Source organism: Cibotium barometz, chromosome 4, assembly GCF_041138505.1.
Source record: "Cibotium barometz isolate CiBa-2024 chromosome 4, ASM4113850v1, whole genome shotgun sequence".
Taxonomy (NCBI): domain Eukaryota; kingdom Viridiplantae; phylum Streptophyta; class Polypodiopsida; order Cyatheales; family Cibotiaceae; genus Cibotium; species Cibotium barometz.
The window spans coordinates 43,048,005-43,068,993 of NC_141049.1; the positions used below are offsets into that span (position 1 = coordinate 43,048,005).

General features: G+C 39.6%; 1 protein-coding gene across 6 annotated transcripts in view; it reads left to right on the forward strand.

Annotated features, from left to right (window-relative positions):
* Positions 1 to 6,124, forward strand: part of LOC147639285 (uncharacterized) — a 66,844-nt gene extending 60,720 nt beyond the window's left edge. For 2 of the 6 annotated variants that reach the window (XM_086789624.1, XM_086789608.1), the window contains exon 3: positions 5,684 to 6,124. Coding sequence is in view for 3 of the 6 variants with exons in the window: in XM_086789608.1 (XP_086645734.1) it covers positions 5,684 to 5,692 (9 nt within the window). In the remaining 3 variants the exon portion in view is untranslated. Of the gene's footprint in view, positions 1 to 5,680 lie in introns of all 6 variants that reach the window. The other 4 variants (XM_086789615.1, XM_086789599.1, XM_086789634.1 and 1 more) reach the window with 3 other exon arrangements.
* Positions 6,125 to 20,989: the final 14,865 nt, after the last annotated feature.

A 20,989-nucleotide genomic window follows, 5' to 3' on the forward strand; every position in this document is an offset into this window, starting at 1 on the left:
GTCCCTAGAAACCTTAGGGTTTGCATTAGAAAGCACTTTGCATATTGCATATCATTCATCCATTGCATATAGCTCATTGCAGAAGCCTTGAAATAGCATTTGGCAGTCTTAGAATATTTATTAGGATTTATATGGCATTTTTCCCATAATTTCCAGCATGTAATATCATTTATTTAGCCTGCATCAGTCATGGAGAATAAAATAGCTACAGTCGGCCAGCCCTTCAGCCAACCGACTAGTACCTAGCACTCATATAAATAGGATTGCCTTTGCACCATTCATTCATATCATATCATATCATATCAGAATTTAGCAATCAAGTCTCAAGCGTTGGAGCCTTCAGCCTAAGGAGCATCAACGATTGAAGATTCAATACCTAGAGCACTTCAGCCTTCAGTGTTTTCAGCCAGCGTTTCATCCTTCAGCCACTAGGAGCATCAACGCATGTGCTTTTAGCATCCATCATCAGAACGCCACAGTTTTCAGCAGCCATCAGTAAACCTTGCGTTTTCTGCATACAAACAATTTTCAGCATTCATCTCTTCATCGTTTTGCTACAGCCCATTAGTGAAGGTAAAACTCAGCATTCATATTCATTTATAGCATTCATACATAGCCTAGAACAGTCCCAAACAGCCCCTATTTTAGCCTCAGATTTGCAGCCCTTCCTCATTCCATTGGGAAGAGTGCATAGGCTCGAGATTGGACATCATTGGTGCTTCTACAGCTGTGTACAGTTCGGCCCGACTCTTGGTCTTCAGAGATCTTGCGTTTGGCTTATCGTCAGTCTCTTCAGAGTAATAAAAGCAAATACTATTCCGGTAACGGGATAGGGGGCCCTTCAGTGGGTAATTCGGGACCCCATACGGTGTACAGTTTCCATCTCTCTCTCTCTCTCTCTCTCTCTCTCTCTCTCTCTCTCTCTCTCTCATCTCTTAAAGTTTGAAGTCTTAAACTAACTCGCGAAACTCAGGATACAGAAGACGGTGTGAGCATTTGTGTGACAGGATCCTCAATTATGAATACTTCCGCTGCATGTTATATGGCGTCTGCAGATGGCGAGTGGTAAGCATCAACGGTGGATTGCAGGCAGATGATAAGAACGATGGTGTGCGAAAATTGAGTGTGAGTCGCCTTTAGTTGAAACAGAGGAGAGTGGATGATGTGAATAGTCGACACTCGACAGCATAGTAGGCACAAGTAGGTGATATTGACGGTGCTGAAGATGATGATGTTGTCCCCCTAAGTGGCAGCATGGCCAAAACCCACGCACGAGCATGGTGACAATGTCGTTATGATGAACACATTTGACAGCATGATAAGGTTCAAGAAGGCCCCAGAATGAGGATAAGTAAGATGATTTTTTTGATCTTCAAAAGAACGATGACAAGTGGTGAAATAGGTGATGGTGTAGAGAAGGGAACATAGGAGAGAAAAAACCGAATAAATAAACTGTCCATAAAAATTCTCTTTTGTTAAGAGGAGGTTCACACACACTAACCTTACGAACTCAAACACCTATTTTTGCACCTCCTTCCACCCTCATTCCCTTCTACTTACTAAGAAAAACAACCAGGATCTATACACCCAGTATGATAAGGAAATCTTACCACAAGAAAACCAGAAAGTCTTCGCAAAAAAGATCTATTGTTTGGACAATATCAAAATATGGACACCTATTCTCATACCATACCTTGAGAAATTATTAGACAGTGGTTTCACCAAAAAAAATTGTTTTCCTTGCTTTGCGTTCTCCAAGAAAGGCATACTTCCTATCCACAAAGGGTATCTACTTGTGTCAAGATGTCATCACCAATGAAGGAAGAGTAATGTATTTTCCAGAAGCACAACAATGTTGGCATTTGCGCATGCATTGCAGACCAACTTGGACACTATTTAGAAAGCTGCTACAACCATTTGGTGCGCTACTGGATGGCCCTATTGAAGGGCAGCTTGAAGATTGGACTTTGCAAAGAATGGAACATGGACCATTCCCTAAAGTTCCTTTATCACAGCTCATTGCTCCTAGATTGTATCAATTGATTCTCCCACAACCATGGTTTTTTGATTATGTTGATCATCTTTAGGGAATCCATCAAACCGCAAAATGGTGGAATAAAAATTTGCTTAAGATATGGACAGCAATTTACCTCTCAAGCAAAAAGTTTTCATGTGGAGATGTATTGCTGGAGTATTCTCCGTTGGAAAATTTGGAAAACAGGCATATCGCGTCTGCTAAATGCCCTTCTTGTTGGCATCAAAAAGAAATAGTGCAGCATTTGAGGAAGGACAAGCTAGAGACAGTGGAAAAACACATTTTATTGCCTAGTAATGATCTCACCCAAGGCATAAGAGTCTTGGAGAAATTCACGCAAAGAGCGTCTAAAATAAGTATAGGTATCAACTGATTGGTCTGTAAAGACTCGCTGATTTTTATCATGCCAGAGAGTCCATAGTGGCCATAATCTTGTCCATGCAAGAAATTGTGAGTAGTCCTTATAATTCATTTGACTGTTTTCCAAACAGCCAGAATTAACACGTCATACACACACAAACCTAATGACATGTGGCAACTTATCTTTTCCAGATTTAAGGGGGTTTTCACACCCAAGCAGGTATTCACACACACATATACATGAATAAGATTACTCACACTCACATAACCCTTTTAGGGGCTGTCCACACGTAGACAAGCGGGTACACTGCGTCAGATGGAGGCGCAGGCTATCGTAGCGACCAGCTGGGCAGATCAGCTCATGGCAAGTAGAGGCGGCAGGTAGAGTGGTGCAACAGTGAAGATGTCGGGTGTAGAGGGAGATGCTTATCTTGGCTTTGATTGTTGGTTTACATTGTTCTAGGGAGATGAGAGAGAGAGAGAGAGAGAGAGAGAGAGAGAGAGAGAGAGAGAGAGAGAGAAATGAAATGAAATGAAATTTTATTATTGTCTTCGAAGGACCATAACGGGTCCATGAGACACATGTCGAACATACATGAATACATAAGTCGATGCGCTCGGGAGCCTCATCGGAAAGCATAATGGAACTGAAATGTGTGAAACTAGAACTGAAACTGAAATGAAAATAAAAAAGCTATGCAGCATGCTATAAGTGTACATCATGAGAAGCATGTCATGCCATATAGGTACTCATGAGGGCTGGGCCCCCTCGTCAGGTGCACCATAATAGTAGAAGAAGTCGTGCCCCTCCACCTCTCCTCCTTGGATCAAGTGGATAATCTCGTAGGTGACAATGGAGGGTCCCCCCCCGAGGTATCTCTGTCTGAATGCCCGTAATGTCCTCTGGCGTTGTGAGACCAGTCTCGTGTAGTGGCCTCTATGTAGGTGCTCTATGCGTCTCTGCTCAATCATCTCATATGTGCATCCTCGTGGGTACAACAGTGGTCTCTGCAGCCACCCTGTGAGTCTGAGTGTGGTCTGGTGGGCTGTCTGGCTCTTGGGTCTCTCGCGCATCGTGAGTTTGGTGGTCTTGCATCTGTCTAAGTCTCCTGTCTCTGAAAGTGAAAGCCTCTCTGACGAATAGAGCTAGGCATCTCTGATCCTCACAGTCAATGACCTTGGAAATAGGGCTAAAGCCATCTCTAAAGAGACAGTGAAACCTCCCCCGGATGTCATAGTACGCGGGGCATCTGCATAAGAAGTGTTCCTCTGTCTCAACCTCGCCCATGTCACATATGGAGCATGTCCGGTCCTGTCTGTTGACTCTCGTGCCTATCCTCGTTCGTCTCATCTTGCCTGCCTCAATCTCCAATCTGTGGGATGAAACTCTAAGCTGTCCAAGAGAGATCCTGAGTGCATGCGAGAGATGTATCCCCGTGTACCCTGGAGGCTCAATGAAACCCTCGTCCAAGATCCTGAGAAAATGACTACGGTATGCAGCCATCTTCACTAAAGAGAGAACGAAAGTTATATTAAGCGTCTACTAAAGACCCAATGGGCCTATGAGACCAAAGTGATACAATAATGTCCATGACATATCTCATCATGGAATGTAAAATAAAACAGAAACAAAACATAGCTATCTCACTGGGGTGATACAAAACTGTCCATGGAAACTCATCATGGAATACCAGGAACATGGAATATGAGAGGACCATCAGCCCCCAATAGATGGTATACTCCTCTCCAAAATATCAAGCATGGGGCTATTGAGTATGGCCAAGAGGTCTCCCTCAGCTACGTCATGTGGGAAGGTAGCTCGATGGTGGTGGAGCATGTGTTGGATCTGGAGCTGATGAGGGGATCGTGGCTGATGTCCGGGGGTGTCCCGCATGCTGCAATGTGGGGGGGGGGGGTGGAGAGAGAGAGAGAGATGACAAAGCTGTAGAGTGAGAGATAGCACGACTCAATGATGATTTGATTGATATGTTGAATCTTTACATGCTTTTGTAGGCTTGAAGCCTTATCTTTTGACCCATAGAAATCACACACACACTGAACTAGTGACACATGGCACACTTATCCTATCCACATATAGGGGGTATTCACACCTAGTGAGCCCCAAATCCCAACAAAGTCTTGCTTCATCTCTTCTTTAACCTTCACAACATTTTCTTTTTTCTGTGGGGTCGCGATTGCTGGGCTTATATTGTTTTCTAGGATCGCAGTCGCTTTTTCACTTCATGAACCTGCACCTCGAGTGCGGCATTCTCTTCTTGCAATTAGTCAATTTGTTCGAGCAGCTCAATAGACCATTCAATTCGTTGTGTGGATGGAGGTCTTCTCGTGATGCTTAAGTGCCCACAAAGGAGCCCACAAAGGAAAGGTTTGGCATGCTTGTATTGCATGTATATCAACTCTTAAAACTGCATGTGAAGCCACTGTAATGGAGGATAAGGTACTTGTTTTGTGTGATGAAGAACAGTTGGATCGAGTTGCTGGTGCTGGAGTTAGGTTCAGTGTTTTGCGGTTTTTTGGCTGGAGCCGGCCTGGGCTGGGCTTGAACTGGGTGCGCTGCTAAACTGGGGCGTGTTTTGTTTGCTGAAGAGTGAACCTTGCATCAACCTTAGAGGTAAGGTTTTTTTGTGAGGAATGTCAGCTGCTTTTTATGCGACGGGGCTCGAGTGGGTAATGCTGGCAAGTCTGTTTGTTGACGGGCGGTGAGCAAGCGGTTGTACCGGGGGACGGGCAGGTGAGCTTGTATTGGGTGACAGGCAGGATGGGCGAAGCTGAGGAGAGGCTGGGGCTGGCGCAGGGCACTGAGGCTTGCTGGGCCCTAATGCTAGCCCCTTTCTGCGCCTGGCAGCTGGGCATTAGGATTGTGCCCAGGGGGTAGAAGTAGGACAGAGGTGGAAGTGACGGCTGGAACAGAAAGAAGAAGAAGAAGATTGTATTATCGTCCGGTGGGGGCCAAATATGACCCATGGAACCAACAAACTAGTACAAGACAAAAAAAAGTCTCCTTCTGTTACTATGAAGGGTAAAACTAGCAAAAGCTAGTGTGGCATAATGACTCAAGCTCCTCTCTATGTTTGAAGAGTCGAGTGATGAATGCCCCCAAAACAGTGAGTGTGGTTGGAGAGAGAGAGAGAGACAGAGAGAGAGAGAGAGAGAGAGAGAGTTCTTCCTTACTTTTATCATCTCTATGTTGGATGGTGTGCTTTGTAGTTGCATCACATCCTTTCTCGATTTTTGCAAGACTAACAGATGTTCAAATTTTTACAGCAGCAGGCTTAATTGAAGCAGGAAGTTGGATTTGAAGAACTGTTCCTGCTGATGGTTGTGCTTCAATGAAAGGCTAAGTTTGTGAAGTGGGGTTATTTTAAATGAATGATATGTAGCCATCAGGAGTGGGGTAACCTTTTTTGGACCTTCATGTGAGCTACTTAAAGAATGCTGACTTTGTGCTAGTGAGGTAGGTGGTTGAATCTTTCAGGCAAGGTCTAGTATATGCTTTTCTTATCTTGTAATTATGTTTGATGGCTCTTTCTAGTTATGACATACATAGGCCACTCTTTGCAGCTTGTTCAAGTGAAGCCAATTGTTTGCAAGCTTCCGATGTTAAGCATGCAGAGTGTTTAGGTTTGCCATGGTTTTGGTATGGTTGGAGTGCATGAAATATGTCTGGAGACTAAGAAGTATTGCATCGTATAATTTTATGCCATGATGAACTCCCTTGCATTTCTCATGTTAAGGAATGCTTTACATGGTGCCCATATAGAACTAGGAAATAAGAGGAGCCAGACAGTAGAAAGACGGAAGATCTGTGGCACCTTTAAAAAAATGCAAATTTGATGGTCTTCTTAACCCCATTGTCTTGACGAAGTGAGTCCAAACCTCAAGGCATACGGCCGAGCTTCACCAAGGTGTTGCATCCACACTGACATTCACGTGCTCTATTTTGTTTCATTTTTGTCTTTTTTATGATGGCTCTAGAAGATGCTATAGGCATTCTCACTTTTTATATATTGTTTACTTTGTTCCATCTAGATCTCGTAAACCATTCTAGCCTTCCATAGATGTTTATGAATGGATGAATCTCTCTCTCTCTCTCTCTCTCTCTCTCTCTCTCTCTCATTCTTGGTGTCAACCTTGCCTATACTTGGGAGACATCTTTGAACCTTTATTTACTAGGAGGTAGGCCAAAGTTAAAAAGGGAAGGAGCCTACAAGAGGGGAAGTTGTGTCTTTATCGAAGGCAGCCTTGGTGGAGTTAAAAATTCATGAAAGGAGAGCTTATCCACTAGGCAAAATCTCAACAGTTTTATATACCTAATTATTGCTTACATAGAACAATTTTTGGTCCCAATCCTCAATAATGCATGGCTACATTATTAGTAAAAACTTATTATTATAATTATTATAAAGAAGGCTCCTGTGCAAGATTTGAGTGGTGCTAAAAGCAATCAACCTGAATAGATGATTGTTACAGCACTTCTTGATCAGTAACTAGCACAACACACGCTTGATTGATGAAGTGATTGAATACTTAGTACTCATAGATAAGTTGTGATGAGAGTAAAGGCAATACACTGCTTGGAATGAGCTTACAATCAAGTGGACTGAGTAGACCGTGATTGAGATGAAAAGACTACTCAATAATGTATTAAGAAATGCAATGCTGGAGTACATTTGAGGTAAAATAGGTAAAGAGTTGAATACAACTGAATATAAGCTCTCCCTTGCAATGAGCAGCTCTGTACGAAGCTTGCTCTAACACTACTCACACACGCTACCCTATGCACTTCCACCACTAGTACATTGCTTAAATAAGTGAGTGTTGTTCTTTGTTCTGCCTAAAATTTAGGCTCTTGTAATCCGTGATTGTCAGAATTGTTAGATGACCTCGAGAATCCAAACAGTGTGTAGATCATGAGTAGGTCAACAACTTTGAAGAAGACACCAAGTCCATCCAATGGTTCAATCTTTCTGCATTGGTCTTGCATTGAGGGTTGGTATAACCAGTCCCTGAAATTCAGGAGGTAGGTACAGAAACAATGGCGCTTAAATAATTTTTGATTAGAGTCAAATCTGCTCAATCCCCCCAACGGTGAGAATGTAGAAGACAATGTAAGGAACATTTCAACTTTTTACCTCGAGAGAAGCGAACGACTAAAACAAAAGTTAGTCTGTGCAAAAGTGCGCTGTTGTTAGAGACTATCCTTGAGAGAGAATCTGGCTTGAAACATAGCACTTTTCCATCATGCATTTGAGCATGTGTGTAGCATGTGAATGATGTTATGGACGGCTTTCAACCTTTGCATCCCAAAATGTGCCTTTCTAGGCTTGGTAAATCGAGCCAACCCACGTTACATACTAACAGTAGATAAGGACGGAGTAATGAAAGACTAGATAAGTTGTGCTAATCGCTAAAGACTAGAGCGGGTTACTCCAAACCAAATGATTTGCATCGTTAAAGATGGTTCTGGATTCTTATGATGTTATTGAGCATGTACTAAGTTACCATGACCATTTAATTTGGATAGGTCCTCCATCTCACATGCCATTTAGGGTGTTCTTATGCAAAATTTTAACAGCTCCTTGGTCTAGCAACAGTGTGAGTCATGCGAGAAGCAACGATCTCTGTCTGGAGATGAAAATACGCTCTCAATATCCCTCTTATATATACATGTGTGTAAATTTTGTTTGCTATGGGATACGGATGTGTCAACACTTGAAAGCATTGAAATTGAGATTGTTGATGTTTCCATGGGGGAAAGCCATATGAATTAATCTGGTCTTCTTTTGTTGGGTCGTGTTTTAAATGTCTAGTTTGGGCATTTTGCATCTGAATATCCAACACTGAAGTTGTAACTCCCTCGGAACTCAATCCCTTCTCCATTGGTGCAGGAGCAACCAAAATTGCTAGAATAAACATCGATGGTAAATGCAAATGCGAAACAAAGTATGACACAAAATAAAAGTGTAGCAAGAATAAATAAAAGTAATGTGCAAAACAAACAAATCAATCAAAGAAAAGACGCTGATGGTTGGATAACACCAAATGCACGAAAAACAGTGGTCTTAAAAATAAGCCATTGATTGCACGGCATTGGGATAAAACATCTATGGTCTCCACCTCGGGCAAATCAACCACATGCACATCCATGAATTGATTGAATGCAGTGAAGGGAGGGATGGAATACTTGCAACGAATGCATGGAGAGTTGTAGAGAAATCTAGTATTCGCAAATGATTATATGCAAGATGCATGATGGACACGACACCATGTAAATATGTAACATATAAATGTACAGGGTTTGTCTCATACCAATAAATGCATGTTGCTTTGGGATTATGTTGTTTTGGCAAATCCGGACGTGGTTTGCTTGTAGGAACATAATCAACATGCTTTTGCTAGAAAAGTAGGTTATTTTAGAGGTTTAGTATGCTTTATGGGAGAAATGTAGATTATATAGACACATGCATAATGATACGGACAACATTTCTTTTCCATTTATCAGATATTAATTTTTTAAAAATACTCTAAAAATCAAAGAAAAATATAAATTATTTTTTAGAAATTCATTTTTTGTCAATCCAAATTAGAGAACTGAAATTTAAACATTCCTAAGTAGACTCCTAATTTTTTATATTTATTAATTATATTTTTCTAATTATTATTAGTTATATTTAAACACTATAGATGATTAAAATAGCACTAAAACCCTAAAAAGTCACATCTCTTTATAAAACATGGTATATATATATTTAGGTTGTAAATCATAATGCGCAACATCTCTGATATAAAAGTCAACACTAAACTACCATGTTTTTTTAAATTATTATCATTAAACATAAAATCTTCATAATTAATTAATAATTAACAAAACTCATCCAATAATTACCAAAAATTTAGCAAAGTGTTTTTTAAATCATTATGCTACTTTTTTTAAAAAGAAAATTTTAAAAATGATTCATAACTAAATTAGTTTCCTTGTTAACTAATAATATGTCTTGTTTAGGTAAAATGATTAATTAATGTCCTAAACATGATTATATGTCGACCAAATTTTATTATTCAGTACATCTTAACATGTTTAATCATTGATTCAGTATTTTACTAATCACGCGTTGAAACTACTAATACCTACTAATTACTATCATTTTCAATCAAAATAAGAAGAATACCTCCATAATTAGGCTTGATTTTGATGAAGTTTTGAAAGGAATGGTGTTGCCTCAGTATTTAAAATACAAAAAGGTCATGTGCACTTCCTCTTCTAGCTAAGAACTTACCCTCACTAATCCATGGTTAATTAGGTTTAGAAGCAAACTAGTGAAGAAAACTAATAGCAAGGAGGGTTCAAATCACTTAAAGGACAAGAGATTCAGCCAAGCATGTGCACAATTGTCAAGAATCAGCCCTCCGCAGCCCATTTCTTCTCCACGCCTTCCTCTCACGCACAACTACTCATTTCTTGTGAAAACTAAGGACTTCTTACGTCCTTTTACATCTCTAGTGCTCAGGGAGCTCAAAATCAGGTACTAAGCACTAAAACTGGCCTAAAATGACTTGTAATTGGGATTTTCATTCACTCATCCTCATTTCCCATACATTCCACATCCCATCAAGGCTTGGCAACACCAGTTCCACTTCCCGGCACTTCATTAAATTTTCGGTGAAATTGGCAAAAAATACATAAAAATAGCCAAAAAATGAGCTAGATGTCCTAAAAATAGGAAAACATACCCACAATGATAGAAAAGAGAAATTTTCTAAAATTTGCTATTTATTCTAACTAAAAATAGCTAATTTTTATTCTAAAAATAACTAAAATGGTAAAAATAACCTAATTTGCTAAAAAATAGGCAAATTAAGCCCCAAAATTAGGTGCTATAATTTCCCCCACACTTAATTGCAAATCGTCCTCGCGAGCACTTCATCTTCAAACTGCTACTTTGCAACTTCCTTTTTCTCTGCATTGCTTCAACATTTCATTCCCTTTATCTTCTCCTTGATCACTCCATCTTCATTTCTTCCTCAATTCTATCAACATAAAATCCACTAATAACTAACTAACTCACAACATTTAACACTAAAACAAATACTTTTTCATGTCCTCACATTCATTTACACTTCACTAATGATAATCATAACTAAGCCATATATCCATACTAGCATGCTAAAAAGAATAGCACTAAAACTAAACCTACATACTAGTCCACTATACAATTTAAGTGCTACTCAAGAATGTCTACGGGTTATGACTAAGGTCTCTAACACATTATCTCTTCATAGAACTAATCCTATAACCAGATATTCGAACTCCATAACTAAGAATGCTAAGAAAAAAGTCTTCGCTTAGATAATATTTATTATAGCTCCAACTCTTATTTAACTCCACAAAACTCCCCTCTGCCATCACATTTATTAAAACGGTTCAAGGTATCACCTCCCAGAGACCAAAGTAATGGCTCAAAGACCTCCGTAGAGAGAATCTAAAAATTGCCAAGTATCTCCTAAAATATGGCGATGATAGACACCTCAACTAATATTAATAAATTTTTTATGATGCAAGGTCTCACTCCAAATTAGACCAAGAAATCGGCTCCCCCAGGCCTCAACATCACTGCCAAGGACAACCCCAAAAACGTACCAAGAATCTAAAAAGGCAATGGTTATCTTCTTGGTCTTTATTTTGTATTTTGGTAAATTTTTTTGGTTTTTATTGATACTCTCTAACTCATAACTTCACCGCTCTTTGATTTTTCTATCTAGGGTATTCCTCTCACTTCACAACTCAGCTAAAAAGCTAGAATATAAAGCTCAAAAATAGTTCCAATCAAAATACAACCAAAGTAACTTGGCATACTCCCTCGACATACCTCGAATAGAACCTAAGCAAAGAACAAAACTAATACTAGCTCCTAAGAAAGGCTAAGCTTTATAACCTATCTAACTAACAAACTAGTATGGAATATGAACTAGTTATAACTAACATTTACACCACTCACACATACATTCATATTCATTCTTTTTCACACACACACACACACACACACACACACATGCATGCACGCACGCACGTTTTTCATTCACTCTTCTTTTCACTTACACTCCCACTCTATTTAACCATTCTAACACATAAAAACAACATAACAAGTAAGGTTCGAATACACCTAATTAATAGTTAAATAGACGCACCCTTGTGTCTTCATTGCTTGTCATCCACACTTGCTTCAAATCTCCCATCATCACCAGCCTCTTGTTATTCTCAGAGGGTACTTGTCCCTCATAACCACAACACCACATCTACGTAGCGTTATCCTAATTTAAGTTTTTTTTAATTAAAATTTGGTGTTTTTTAAAGGTTTTTTTTTTTTCAAAATAAAAAAGTACGACAATGCTAAACATGAAAAGAAAAGAAAAAGAAGAGAAAAGCTATCACCTAAGTAAATCCTCCTTCGTCTCATTAGAAATGTAGAGCAGAGCTCGGCAATCTCTTCTCCTAGGTGTATGAACTCATCTTCTCTAGGGAACAGTACTAAGACTTCGAAGGTGTCCATTTGGTAAGGGATCCACATAGAGTTTGCATAAACCAGATTCGCCATAAATATGATTGTAAAGCAGCCAAACTATGAAATGGCATAGGGATCAAAGGAAGATGTATCAAAGCTGACACTGTGGAATATCTTCTAGCTCTAACTCTCTCACACTCCTCTAAATGATCACCTACTACCACAGCCTAGAATGAGCAAATGGAAGGTAGCATAGTCTCATGGAATGAAGGAGTAAGATCATAAATTCTCCTTGTCCTCCAAATATCAACATCTTCCTCACGGCAATGTAGGCATGGGGTAAGGCCCTCTCTTTGGAAAAAATATACTTATCCGATTATGACACTAAGTAGTCATGCTCATTGGAGTTTTACAAACACTGTGCCATATCGCCTAAAGTAGGTCCTTCACTGCTAACATATAAATGAGGCTGCTCTAAGCATCCTCCTCTCACAAGCATGGCAAGGAAAGATAGGGTGGAAGTGAAGAAAAAATAATTCCATAAAATGATGACCCACAACACTGCTCACCCCTATTAGCAAAATAATAATGAGAAAAAGTACGAAGATTAGGTATATAATAATTTTCTTGGTGAAAAGGATTTGTACTGTCCTCGTCTCGTCAATCGCTAGTATGCTTGTATTTGTCCAAGTAAGATCCATCCCAAATATCTGTTTACCCCCCCATTACAACATAAAACAAAATAAAGGAAGTTAAAACAACAATGCCTATACCTTGTATACCCTATACATTCAGAAAACTAATTACAACAAATTTAAACTCATGCCTCATAATGTTTCACTCACAAGCCATTAACTCTAAATGGTTCATTCTCTTGTTGTAAATCTTGTACACTCAAAGAACCATTATCAAACACTTCTAATACCCCAAAAGGTCATAACCATCGAATTTTTAATTTGCCTAGAAACCTATAATATCTACTATTATAGATCAATACCAAATCACCTTCTTTAAACTCACATATTTTAATATTTTTATCATGCCACACCTTTCTATGCTTTTGCATAGCTTCGAGAAGTTGCAAGGATAACAACTGTTGCTCATCCAATTTGACTAGTCATGCAAAATGATGCTCTAAAGATACTTTATTTCCTAATCGGGCTGCCAAGGCCACTCTAAATGTAGGGATATCTTGTTCAATAGGAAAGATTGCTTCCGTTCCATATACCACATTAAAAGGTGTATTTTGAGTAGTAACCTTATAAGCTGTACGATAAGCCCATAATGCTTCATGTAATTTCTCATCCCAGTTGCGTCTGTTCCTAGCTACTGTTTTGGTTAGGATGCCACATAGAATCCTATTCATTACTTCCACTTGACCATTTGCCCCCTTGGATAATACTGAGTTGATTTACAATGCTTAATCTTATTAAGCTCAATTAATTCATTGATCATTTTGCATTTAAAAAATGAGAACGAGAATCACTTACTAGCTCTAATGGGCATCCCAAATGTGTGATTATATTTTCATAAAGAAACTTAGCTACATCTACCGCTCGGTCCTCTTGAGAGGTTTTGTGTCTACCCACTTTGTCACATAATCTATACACCACCAGTATATATTGATGTTGCAATCTTGGTCGGTCCCCATACATGTGAATGTATGATCACCTCTGTACCCTGAGCTGTAAGAGCACTCATTGATAAAAGGTTAAATGCCAATTCTGGAATGTACAGAACATCAGAGAAGTACCTCTTGTCCTTGGAGGAGCGGAAGATGGGGATGGTGCCATGTCCATGCACTGGCAGCTTAGTTAGACTACGCGAGGTCGGACAGTAAACCTAATTGTCCTTCTCTCGATCTGAATCAGACAAAAGCTTTGTGACCAATTCCAATTACTAAATCCAAAGAATAGACTATCGAAACTAATCTAGTTTTTCCCTGACCAATCTCACCAAGAATCTAGTTGGATAAATGGATAAAATGACGGGTAGATTACCCTCATGAGAGATCAAGGATCCTCATTATTTGAAACTGGGAATTATTGGAAAAAGAGTCTTTGGAACCAATCTCAAACTGGAATCTCACTTGCATTGGAAACTCTGTTTTTTATTCAAAGAACTGTTTTAGGCCAGAATGCTAGAGGAAGCATTTGGCTTATGTTTTTTCTAAAGGAGGTTTGTTAGAACAGCTGGTGGGGAGTCGTCAAGGGACGTCGCCCGTGGCAAAGCCTGCCGAGGTCTTGACTTGCCTCGGTATACGGTTAAAATGGTGCGCTTCCGGTACGATGGGTTTATGCATAAATAGATGCATAAAAGAAATTCTTTTATATTAAAAGAGTGATTTTCATCATAAATGATTTGTATGCATAAAAGATATTTTTTTATATTAAAAGTGTGATTTTCATCATAAATGATTTATATGCATAAATAGATGCATAAAAGAAATTCTTTTATATTAAAAGAGTGATTTTCATCATAAATGATTTGCATGCATGGATGTGGATATGGATGTATATGTATGAATATGGAATGTGGATATGGATGTATGACTGTGGAATGTGGATATGGATGTATGACTGTGGAATGTGGATATGGATGTGGATGTGGATGTATGAATGTGGATATGGATGTGGATGTGGATATGGATGTGTATGTATGAATGTGGAGGCATAACATCATATTCAATTTAGAGAAGACAAAAATCATAAAAAAAATCATAAAAATTAAGCATACATGGGAATTTATGTATTTCCTTACTTCCATTCATCAATTAAAAATTAAGCATACATGGGAATTTATGTATTTCCTTACTTCCATTCATCAATTAAAAATTAAGCATACATAGGAATTTATGTATTTCCTTACTTCCATTCATCAATTAACTTCAGTAGCATTAAAAAGCCATTCCAATTAAGCTTCTCAAGCTTGAGAGGGGTTGCGAAGAGAGAAACATTGAGAAATTATGAAAAAGATCAAAATTCACACTTTACCTTACAAATTGCTTGATTCTTTGATCACGATAGAGGCCCCCAACCAATCAATTGGTTTGGTATGCTGATGGAGCCACCAATGGAGATTGAAGGAGGGAAGCTCCAATTTCTTCAATTTGGAGAGAATTTTAGAGAATAGTAAAAATTATCATTATTTCAGCATAATTCTGGCATAGTATAATTCTCCTATTTTTTTTACAAAGGGCTCAGGTTCTATTTATAGGAGAGGGAGGCTCTAACCAAGACCAACTGATTTCTAGAATTTTTCAGATTCAGTTTGGTTGAATTTAGACCAGATTTGGATCTAGTTTGGTTCCTTTTTTATTCGGTTTGATCCAAGAGAGAGGAGAGATAAAAATATCACATTATTTTTGAGTTTGAAACTCATTCAAGCATTTGAAGTAGGTGCCTCCTTGAAGGGACTCCCCTTCCTTACACATGTGTCAAAATGGAATCATTGTACCCAAAATATCTCATTTTTTTTAGTAATACTCATGGTTTTTTACTAATAAACCTTGTACATAGTCAACTCTTCATCTTAGCATTTACTCATTTTTGGGGGGATTTTCTTTATTTCTTCCATTTTTCTCCTCCACACATTTGGATGAATCTTATTGGCCCATAGAAACCTTAATTTAAAATTTTGAAAAAATCTTGACCCTCAGAGGATAAGGCCTCTTGGACAGATTATACTTGATTTCTAATGCACCTTCTGAAAATCTTTTTGAACTTCTGTTTCGCGGGAACTTATTTTAATAAGAAGAGATATTTTTCCATCCAAAAATATTTAAAAACTGAATTACCACTCTCTAAGAGATTTTCTCTCTCTAGGCCAAAACTCGTAGAAACAAGATCTTTTATATTTCTGAAGAGAGATTTGACGACAAGAGAAGATACTGGACATCCTGAGAGGCTAGGGAGGAATCTTACAAAACCAAGGATACATTGGTCTTGGGTTACTGGGCTTGTTCGAGGGTCCAGATAGTCTTAGATGGCCATGGTAGTTGTGTTGAGTTACTATGAGATGCAGGAGTAGTCTATTATGATTCCAGTCAGATGGTGTGGTCTATTGGTCATTTTGGACCAAGTCGTGGATTACATATATATATCTGTGTATGTACATACATACATATGTATGTATGTATACACACACACACACACACACACACACACACACACACACACACACACACACACACACACACACACACACACACACACACAAGTATACATACATACATACATACATACATACATGTACATATGTATATGTATAACATAGCTTTTTCAGAACATGTATAGATGTTTTGTGTTCCCTTAATCTCTGTGCAAAAATGCATCTTTGATTGCATCATATGTCAAAAAATGGACATATTCATATTAAGTAACCCAAAGTAATGCACGTTTTTGCAAAGTTGGCATAGAGGCTACCTTCTTCAATGCTTGATCAATAGGCCTTGGGAACATTGACTCTCTAGGCACTATTGAATAGCAAAATAATGTGAGCATACACATCCTTTGAGTATTTCCAAGAGAACGTGGGATACGTCATAGTCATGGTGGCTAGACATGGAAGCATAATGTATTGATGAAAAACTATTAGAGATGGTGAGTTGTGGGGATGGAGGATCTAGCGGATGTGAAGTATTCCCTAGATCTGGAGAAAACTTATCTTTCCTCATCAAAGTTCTCATCATCAATTGTTGAATTGATCTCATTGTCCTCTACTTTGAAAGTCTTTGTTGTTTCCCTTATTGTAGCACCCCCTTCCAATCCAACCCCACCTCTTAGGCTATTGGTTCTTCATTATTTCTGTCATGAGAAGAATCAAAACTAGTATCACCAAACTAAAATTCTTGAGCATGCTGTAACACCCTAAATAGCAGTGCTCATGCTTTGACATGATCTCTCTTGGCCATCCGAGAAAATTCTTGAGCATGCTGTAACACCCTAAATAGCAGTGCTCATGCTTTGACATGATCTCTCTCGGCCATCCGAGAAAATGTTAAACCCAAAATCAAAGGAAAATGCAAAAAGAAATGAAAAAACACAGAAAAAGAAAAACACATCATGGGTGCCAAAGTGTGTCCAAAAGAATATACAAAATTGAAGAAACTAAATACAAAAGTATTAAAATAACAAAGTTTCATTACTTCATAGTCTGTTAAATAGAGCACCCAATTAACTATTGTGTTGTACATACATACATACATAAGATATGATGTTGCCTATCTATCAAGAACATTGTAGCAGACTTGAATTGTCATCTCCGTTACATTGATTATGATTCCAACAGTCATCATTAACAACTCTTCCTATCTATGCTAAACTGGAAACTGAAAGACCTATCTATGTAAATGAGGTAAAGTGAAACTCGGTTCAGCTTGGTCTGACGCTAGCAGTCAAGTAGTGGTCTTTTTGTATGGCCACATTGACCTTTTCCAGTTCTACACACACTCGGAGCTTTCCATTCTTCTTCTGTACGATGATAATGGGTGATACTTGGCAGCCAATGTGCTTGATTTCATAGATGAATCTTGCATTAATAAGTTTGTCCATTTCTTCTTGCACAAGAGCAGAATATTTGAGATTCACTTTGTTAGGGAAAGTCAATGCTATAGGAGATTTGTATAAAGTGTGTGTTGTGTGGGAACAACCCCTTGTAAAGATATCTATTGTGTGTGTTGTGTGGGAACAACCCCTTGTATAGATATCTATTGTGTAGGTTCCTTTGTGTGTGGGAACAACCCCTTAAGATATTATCTGAGCATGTGACATCTATGGAAGACACTTGGCATCATATGTGGCATAAGCCATATGTGGCAGCGTATACTTTAGAATATGTAAAGTGGTTGTCTCCTATAAAAGGACTATCATTTTATGTGTAATATATAACACATTAAGCCAAGATGTACGCTATGGTGGTACTCCGCTTGTAGATTAGGTTGTTCATTAATCATTGTGTCATTATGCTTCATGTTTCCAAATGTTCCGTAAACCTAAATGTCAATAATTGGTATTAGAGCCCTTTGGTTTTGGTTTCCGTGGCTCTTGGTTTCTGCCGTGTGCAACCATCCAATCACTCACGAGCTCTCTCGCCAACCACCACCATGCCCTTGCACACCTGTCCTACCTGCTCGTTCCTCTGGAGACACCCACACTACCGCCACACCTTGACATTGGGGTGGTTGTCTTTCATTGCCGACGCCCAACTAATTCTACTTGAGTCCATGCCTAGCTAGGTTTGCATCAGTCAACCTGCACCATCGGCATGCTCTGGGACTATGTTGTTTGCCCAACACATCTTGTCGCCTTCAGCCCAACAACACCACCTTCCGCTCGATTGGTCTGGAGCTCGTGGTCATGTATTTTAAACTCCTCTTTGGCTCCTGTCCATGCATTCCATCCTTCACTTCACAGCTTATTAGGGAGGTGCAACCTTTCTTGGCAACCTTCTCCTTTAGGCAGCATCTTCGCCATTCCTCTATGCGTGGATGTCTAGAGCAGCCCTATGGTCAACCCCTCAGCCCCTGCGTTGCCAATTTTGCACATCTGTAGCCGCCACGCTCTAACTTGTTGGGCTGCCTTCATGGTGGTGTCCTTCTGGAGGGCTTAGTTAAATGTACATGGGCATTTTTTTCAGTCTGCTCAATCTAGCTAGCCTTCATGCTGTTACCTGCCTGCTTCAAGTTTCCCAAGCTCTCCTAGCTAGCCTTCAGCATTCGTGATCGTCCTGCTTTGCAGTCCCATTTCTTAGCCATGCATCGGCTCTACTAAGCCATTTTGTATATGGGACTCTTGTTTGGTTATGCTTCTCATAGTGGTTTGCTCGTGCTCTCACCACTCTCAGTGGCTTACATTTGATAAGGCCTTTTCCTACTTGGCCTTGAGATCCCTCAACGATAGGGATATGTTATTTACCACTTATGGTAGTACTTCCTTTATATCCATGTACTTCCAAGCAAAGCAATACTTAAATTCTTTTAACAACTCAATCAATTCCCAATTCTTTTAACAACTCAATCAATTCCCTTTCTTCTTCAAGGGTTAGGTACTTAGCAATGAATACTAGTTTGGACTCCTCCTAGGTCCATAGCTAAGTCCACCTCTTTTACTTCAGAGCGGGTCCATTATATGAGATTCCTTCTCACCCCTCCTTAGAGTGTTGGGCTCTAAGGTAGACAACTATCCATTCACCCACTGGATTTGTTTTATAATGAGCAATGATTGGCCAGAAGTTCATTACATCATCTTCTTTGGCCTCCTTTTGGGCGAATATCTTCTTGGCTTTATGCTCTACCTCGACCAAGGATTTGTTCCTCTTATGCCTTTTTGATTTAGAAAGTTATGGTTCTTGATTAACAGCTCATGATATTTTTCTTATAACTATTCTTGCCAACGAGTAGTACCGCGGCGAATGTAAAGAAAAGAGTGGAGAGTGAAGGGAACTGTGGATTATACGAGCTAGGCTTTATTGAGGAATACAGTGATGGTCAGTGGTTCTTCATGCTCTGTGCTATGCAATTCCAATTGATTCTTAAGTTGTGTGTCAGTGCTTTTTGTGTTGAACATGTCTTTTTCCTTGTGTCTCTGTCTATAGTCAATCTTGTCCGCAACTGACTCCCTTCTAGAGACAGGATTAGGAATGCTTAGGATCTCTCTAGATGCAAGAACTAATTATGGCCCTATTATAACTAACTTCCTTAGCCTAGGCAAATCAGTGGCGCAATGTGCTAGCGTTGGCTTATCTTGTTGGACATAATAGTATTAGTCGTGTCTCCTCCAGATCTGACTAGGTGGTCCGGAACCACTTTGTGTGAGGCTTGAGACACTGCCATCCCAATCAACCTTGTAAATTTATTAGATCAAAAAAAGAAAGCGATGGAAAATTTTGGCAAATAAGTGTTATGCTTTGACATTGACAGGGATCTAGAAAAGCAAGTGATTATGCATTATTTCATCATCATCTAAGATGTTGGCCATGATACATGTATGCATATTACTTTCAAAGACATGATAGATGCTTCTTTCTGGATATCCCATCCTTATTTTCAACACACTTTATGCATGCTTCAATGATGCAAAAATCGTTACAGGTTCAAGCTTAGTGATAGGTCTTTCACAACAGCCTTCTTCATTGCTAGACTCCTGCGGTCTATGTTGGTGTTTTCCGTGGCTTGACGGCTACTACCTTGGTGCTTCTTCTCCAGCAAAACTATTTATTGTGGCAACCTCCTTCAGGTGTGATCTTTCCATTTTCTTGAGTATACACATTTCACATAAAGTGCAGTATTAACATATCAGCAACCCGCCATTTCATTCTTTTGCGGGCTCTCCACTCCTTCGGGACCAATATCCCTTTTTACGGGATCAAAGCACCTCTCCGATCACGTGGACACACACTACCCTCTTCTCCGACGGCTTATGGCAGAGGAAACCTATGACTTCAGTTATTTATAGGATACACCCTCTCAGTCCATAGTGCCCTCTCCTACCCGTGTTTCTCCACCAATCTCATCCCCTGTTCCAGTGAGTGTGCCCCCCTTTTTCCAGCCCACTCATTACCGCATACAGATAGCCACACCGACTTCTCACCTCCGAGAATTCGACGTGTGGGTGATCCGTGTTCGTACTTTTGCACAGGATCTGGATCATTATTTTTTTATACTCAGGCGTCATCCTTATCTGGGCGTTATCCTCCCCGAGTGTAGCATCATCTTTCATGAATATTGCACTTATTCTGAGGACATTCATCCCTCTTCATTCACGGTGTGTCCCTCTACACCGGAGTATACACCCTTGACACCAGTAGCTGCCCCTACTCCTGTACCTTCTTCTCAAGTAGCAGACTCTCGTGGGAGCCCAGTCCTAGAGGATCGCCCTTACTATACTGGATGGTCTATAGTCGCTTCACCAGTACGTAGCCTCTCCTCTCGGGATTTCCAGATGCCGCACCCTCCAGCCGATGGTTCTTACTAGAGCCTAGCGGCGTCATCAACAGCAAAAACCCGCAGAGCCTCATCACCCCGAAGCCTCTACATCAACATCTCCTCTCATGGCAGAACCTATTGACATACCAG